General features: G+C 43.3%; 3 protein-coding genes across 3 annotated transcripts; 2 read left to right on the top strand and 1 right to left on the bottom strand.

The window, feature by feature from the left end:
* Window positions 1-375: 375 nt before the first annotated feature.
* Window positions 376-3231, bottom strand: LOC131004362 (uncharacterized). The gene is made up of 2 exons (XM_057931036.1): window positions 1321-3231; window positions 376-1239 (listed from the first exon to the last, which is right to left on the bottom strand). Exons 1-2 carry the CDS (start codon window positions 3229-3231, stop codon window positions 517-519), a joined length of 2634 nt encoding a protein of 877 aa, XP_057787019.1. The 3' UTR covers window positions 376-516.
* A 367-nt stretch (window positions 3232-3598) lies between these two features.
* On the top strand, window positions 3599-4639 carry LOC131004354 (uncharacterized). Its single transcript, XM_057931025.1, has one exon. It carries the CDS (start codon window positions 3625-3627, stop codon window positions 4375-4377), a length of 753 nt encoding a protein of 250 aa, XP_057787008.1. The 5' UTR covers window positions 3599-3624; the 3' UTR covers window positions 4378-4639.
* Window positions 4397-4789, top strand: LOC131004361 (uncharacterized). The gene has a single exon (XM_057931035.1). It carries the CDS (start codon window positions 4397-4399, stop codon window positions 4787-4789), a length of 393 nt encoding a protein of 130 aa, XP_057787018.1.
* Window positions 4790-6059: the final 1270 nt, after the last annotated feature.

The raw sequence follows: 6059 nt of genomic DNA, 5'->3' as shown, positions 1-6059 counted from the left end.
CTGAAACGTTACTATCCTTGAAAGGTGGTAGAAGTTGAAGCATGTACATATGTAAAAAAAAAAAAAAAAAAAAAAAAAAAAAATGAAAAGCAGAAAAAGCCAAAAATGAGTCAAATGAAGAAAAGCAACAAAATGGAGTGTATGAAGACAGCTCCTTGACGCACGAGCCTAAACTGCATGTTACTCCTGGCCCGCATGAGTATAAACTGTGCACGACACCCAATCTCAAACACTTGTTGATCCTATGAACTACGTTTTGACTTGATCCCTTTCAAAAGGGTACGTAGGCAGCTTAGATAATTTCTAAGTTCAGTCATAAGTTGTGTTTGACTCTTTTCAATTTATATCATCAAGTAATGATTTAAGTTGATTATGTGAAACCAAAAGACGTTTCATTCCAAAATAGCAAAGAAATCAAGTCATCAAAAGAAGCACAAGCATTGGGAGAAGATGTCAAAATATCCATGACAAACCAAATGAGAATCATCAAAAGAGGAATGATAAAAATGCAATATACTAAGCAAAAGGGTCTTGATCTCTCAAAATCTGCTGCATAGACTCTAGTGAAAGCTTCAAGGCTTCCAAATTCTTCAAGACCTCATCATTTCTCGAAGCCTCCTCAAGCTTGGCCAGGTCTTCCTTGAGTACCTTGACCTCACCACGAGTAGTCTTGAGTATCAGGCTTCGCTGCTCCAAAGACACCAACAATTCTTTCTTGCGTTTCTCCAACTCATCAAGATCCGCTTTTAAAGCATCACAATTCGCAGCATCCTTCTTCTCTTTGGCAAACTTCTCTTGAAGGCAAACCTTGACTTCTCGAACTTTGAGTGTGTGGCCTTCATTGATCTCATGAGAAGCCGACCTTACTTTATCAAAAGTGGTGGCTTTGGAGAATAGTTCATCAATACTATCTTCAAGGTTGGAAAGGTCAAGACCACAAATAATCTTCATACGGGAAAGGCCACTCCGTATCTCGTCTTCAAGCGCCGATAGAAACTCGACTTTGGTTCTCTCAACCTTGTCACGAAGCTTTCCCCAGATGATCCTGCAGCACGACTTGAGTTCATCATCGATCATGCGTGTGGCATTGAACTCGGAAGGCGCCCCACATGATGGCATTGGTCGGGGGCGGGATTGTTTAGCAAGACAAGGAATCTCGTTTGACTTATTGGATTCAATGGATACACAGTCGATTGGTGAGCCCTTCTCAAGATTATTTCCAAACACTTCTTTCAAAGTCTACAAAAGGGCAAGAAGAAGATGCAATTAGAATGGAAATTATATATTAATACGAAAAGAAGATAAGAGATGAGGAAAGACCTTGTTCACATCGGCATCCACTAGAGTTGGCTCTTCCTCAACGTGACCATCGGCCGGTTTTGAGGACCCCGCAATTCTCTTCTTTTTCCAATTACGCTCAGAATTGCTACTACCAGAATCAGCTATAAGGGTGGTAGAGACGACCTTCCTCTTTCCATCTTTGGAGTTGATTGCTTCTTCCTGATCTTTTCTTTTAAAAGTGATATGAGCCGGAGAAGAGATTTTGTTTTCAAAAGAAAATCTGTACGTCTTATCCCACCAAGTCTTATAGTCGACTGAACAATGTATCTTCATGTCCAAAGAAGATCGTGGAAAACATGCCCTTGATCGTGATCTGTGCAGCAAACACATGCGCCAAAGGTTGAGACCTTCTTCCAAAGATGTCCTTCGAATGTTCTGAGTAAGGCTGCTGGGTACGATCTGGTAATAGCTAAATTGACGACTGAAGCGGTGAGGACCATAAGACTCCACGATGAAGTGGTCATCCAGCCGGCGAACCAAAAAACTCGAACGAATAGCCATGAAGAAGCATTGCTCAATCTCTCTTGTATTTTCACCATCGACATAGAAAATGTCATCTTCCTTGGTGAACGTGGTACAATTCCAACGAATCGAATTGTACGACTGAATTCGTTCGCGGCACGCAACAGGCAGATAATACTTCGCAGCTCCTTCGCCTGAGTATAGAGTCATCTTGGCGACACCAAGGCTTCTTGGAAGGGGAATGTGAGTGTTGAAATAGAGCGCTATCCAACCATATATAAAATGAAAGGGTAGCGTCACCAGGACAAGAGAAGGCTCCATAGAACTAGAGATAGTGTTCAACCCTTTGTAGATGTTGGCTAGAACTGGAGCTGTAAGGGCAACTTTCTGTTTGCACGCCATCAAACTTGCCATTTTGAAAGAGGTTGGTCTAATCGACATGGCATCACCATCTGGAAAAACAAAGATACACAACCAGCAAGCTATATGAGCTGCCAAGTACATAGTGGTGTGATACTTGTCACTAGCATCAAGCTCGATGAATGGAGCCCTTTCTTCAGAAGACCATGATTGATGCGCTTCAAATGAACCACTCGGATTATGAGTCGATTTGGGGCGTTGAGATTTCTTTGCCCTGCGAGCAGGGGGATGAGAATACTTTGAAGCTTTCTTCGACCAAAATTTGATCCATTCATCGATAGAAACTGAGCTCTTAGGATCCTTGCCATCACGATGCTTAAGAGAATAGTAAGCAGAGAGTAAATATCTACAACTCAAGGGAATAAACGGGTTGCCAAACTGATCTTTGCCGAGAATCTCTTTCACGCAGGGTACAACCTCATCATACAGTGTCCCGGTACACGGAAGCCCTGATAGATACTGTAAATCCCATAGAGAAATAGACATCTCGCCAGATGAAGTGAGAATGGTGTTCGTCGCAGGACACCAAGCTTCACAGAACGCTTTAACCATCTCGGGCTGGCAATCATAAGTGAAAAGAGAGGCATAAACTGCATCATAGATACCAACAACTCGGAGTTCATTCCCGCAGCGGCTAAGGATATCTTCAGTCCACTCCCAATAGCCTTCAAAGAAATGAAATTCCCCACGAAAGCTTGTAACCCTTCCCCATTTGGCATCTTTATCGATGATCCTTCGCCTCAAAGTCAATAGAAAATTGGATTCCTTGCTTTGCCAAGGACGGGCCGGATGCAATGTATGAGCCTTCGACGCTTTGTTCAAACTGATCTCGCTGGTCCATTCCGACTGATATAGAGAATTCAAAAGTTTGGGCCAAGGTTTCACATAGTGGCCTATCAATGCCGGAAATACTCTTAGATGCATGCCCATTTCCGTCTCTTGCTCATCATCACTCAAAATCAGCAAATAGTCTTGACCCTTGACCACAATATCTTTGAAGACCACCATCGTGACACTGCAAGGAAGCAACACATCCAGACTTAGAAATTTATTTGCATTTAAATAAAATGTGAATTAAATTCTAGTCAAGATAAAAGGAGGCAAGCAAAAGGAGGCACGATTGAATTATATATATATATATAAATATATATATATATATAATAAAAAGGAGAAATTTAATCATTAAAAAAAAAAAAAAGGCCACCACTCCTTGAATTATATATATATATATATATATATATATAGAAATTCAATCATAAAAAAAAAAAAAGAGGTAAAAAAAAAAAAAAAAAAATCGGCCCATCTCAAACCAATTACCCTTAGCCCATCTCCCACTATCTCTCATTAAAAATGAAAGCCCATCTCTCATAGAAGCTATCCGAGGCTGACAATCTACTTAGCATGTTGAAGGAAGAGCTCAGTATCTCACAGCAGAAGCTGGAAAGCATAGAGAATGATCTAAAAGCAACTGAATCGAAGGAAGCTGAAGTTATCGAGAAGCTCAAGCTGGCCGAGGAGCAGCTAGAGCAACAAAGCAAAGTGTTGGAGACGGTGACTGCAAGGAGTGCAGAACTTGAGACGTCGCATGAAACTCTATCAAGAGATGCAGACCTCAAAATGCAGGAGGCAATTGATAATTTCTCCAACAGAGATACTGAGGCGAAATCGTTGCATGAAAAGGTGCAGGATCTTGAAAATCAAGTGAAAAGCTATCAAGTGCAGCTTGCAGAAGCAACAGAGAAACATGAAACTGCAAGTAAAGAGCTCGATCAGATTTTATTGAAGCTTGCTTCTTCTGAAGACATCAGTGAAGGCCTGAAAACGAAGATCCTCGAGGTTGAAGGAAAAGCTGACTCTTACGCCTCAGAGAACGCGCTCTTATCTGAAAAGAATATGCAGCTCAGTGAGAAGGTTCAAGATCTTGAAGAAAAGCTAAACGTTACAGTTTCTGAGAGGGAAATCTCTTCACAGCAGCTCGCTTCTCACTTGAGCAGCATCACGGAACTGACTGAGCAGCACTCTAGGGTCTCTGAACTTCATTCTGCAGCTGAAGCTCGCATTTCTCAAGCAGAAGCTCAGTTGGAAGAAGCCCTACAAAAAGAAAATCTAGAGAGAGAAACACAAGTAAAGAGAGAGAGAGAGGATGGGAGATGAAAGGGTGAAGAACGAGGCAATGGAGATTATGGGTCTGTTTCAGTTGCTGCCTCGCCTCGTCGTCTTCGATCTCGATTATACTCTCTGGCCTTTCTACTGCGAATGTCGGTCGAAACGGGATATGCCGAGAGTGTATCCTCATGCCAAGGGCATTCTCTACGCCCTCAAGGATAAAGGTGTTAAGATTGCAATTGCCTCAAGATCACCAACTCCTGATATAGCTAACACTTTTCTTGATAAATTGGGGATAAAATCATTGTTTGTTGCTCAGGAGCGGCAGCAGCTCAAGCGCGCCCAGCTGCAGGCCAGCCGCGACACCGCCGCCTCCTACATGCGCAACCCCATGGTCTCCCCCTCTCACTGCCGCTTCTCTCATCTTTTAAAAAAAAAAAAAACGCAGATCAAGAACTAGCAAAGGGTAGTTCATGGTGGTACCTCTAGCTGCCGAAAATAAAGTCACCGACCACCGTCCCTCGGACCGAACACCGGCGTCCGTCTCCAAGCTGTACGGAGTCTCTGTTATAGCTGTTCACCGCTCGACACAAAGCCGAAGCCAAATACCACCACCGCGCTCCAAGCCCGTTTCAGTAGCTGCCGCAAGGCTCCACAGTCGTCTCTCGCCTTCGACACCATGCGGTTCGTTGCCGTTCGCGGCTGCCAAAGACCGGCGAGTAAGTAGCCTGGAGTCTCCGCTATCGTCTCTTGCCTTCGACACACTCACGACCAGCAATGCTCACCATAGCTGCTACTCACTGCCAATATCGTCCCGACTGCTGCTGTCATCTAATGCCGCAAAAGATGAACCAAGTCGCCGATTGTTTCGCCGACGATGCTCGACCGCTTCTTCGCCTAGCCAAAACCAAAACGAAGAAGCTAAAGCCATGATCATGATATCACTCGATGAAATGCAGCAGCGGTAATAAGCATGGGATGAAGCTTGGAAAGTTTATTTCATGCATATGTTCGACAAAAGGGAAATTACAACAAAGTCAGCAGTTGCTTTGATCGAATAAACAAGAAACGAGAGCGTGCCTTGCATGAGTTAAAGTTGAAAGGAGAGTTAAAAGTTGGAGGAAAATTTTACTTCGACGCCGCCTCTAGTGTCAAAGCCCGATCTCTCCTTTCGCCGGCGCCTTACGAAAACAGCAACAAGCTAAGTTCTCGTCCTTCGATCACCTTCGACCCTTCGGCGGCACTCCACGAGAACTAGAAGTAAGCCTAGCTTTGTTTTGAGAACTATAACTATGGCTACTATGGCTATCGAAGGAGAACTCTTAGAGCAGGCTGTGTAAGAAGATGATAAAAAGGGACTGCTCTGGCTATGAAATACAAGAGAATGCACGCTGCCCAAGTTCAGATGGAATGAAACTAATGACAGAAGAAGGCTTTATTTATAGGCAGAGATAGCTACCAAACCCCTGAACTTAGCCACCGAAGAGTGGAGTTCCAGCTATTTTTCCAGCTATGAGAGGCCCTTCAAAACAAGCTGTCAAAGCTTAAAAGGGACTACATTTAAAGTTGGCCAAAAGTAGAACTCAACCTTGCAGTGGCCAACAAATTAAAGTTGCTGTAGAGAATCACTAACCATAAAAGTGGACGGCTGAGATTGGAAGACAAAAGTGATCAAACAAATTTGAAATGGAAGCTGTCATGTAAAGTTTTCGAAAATGGGCCTAAGAAAT

Source organism: Salvia miltiorrhiza, unplaced genomic scaffold (assembly GCF_028751815.1).
Source record: "Salvia miltiorrhiza cultivar Shanhuang (shh) unplaced genomic scaffold, IMPLAD_Smil_shh original_scaffold_386, whole genome shotgun sequence".
NCBI lineage: Eukaryota > Viridiplantae > Streptophyta > Magnoliopsida > Lamiales > Lamiaceae > Salvia > Salvia miltiorrhiza.
Note: the sequence above shows the minus strand (reverse complement) of the source record. Positions and strands in the feature narration are given on the sequence as shown.

Excerpts from the sequence above, each read along its gene's own strand:
- LOC131004362 (XM_057931036.1), bottom strand. The coding sequence starts at position 3,231 with ATGGTGGTCTTCAAAGATATTGTGGTCAAGGGTCAAGACTATTTGCTG. Across the intron at positions 1,240-1,320 it reads TGGATGCCGATGTGAACAAG|ACTTTGAAAGAAGTGTTTGG; the intron begins GTCTTTCCTCAT and ends GCCCTTTTGTAG.
- LOC131004354 (XM_057931025.1), top strand. The coding sequence starts at position 3,625 with ATGTTGAAGGAAGAGCTCAGTATCTCACAGCAGAAGCTGGAAAGCATA.
- LOC131004361 (XM_057931035.1), top strand. The coding sequence starts at position 4,397 with ATGGAGATTATGGGTCTGTTTCAGTTGCTGCCTCGCCTCGTCGTCTTC.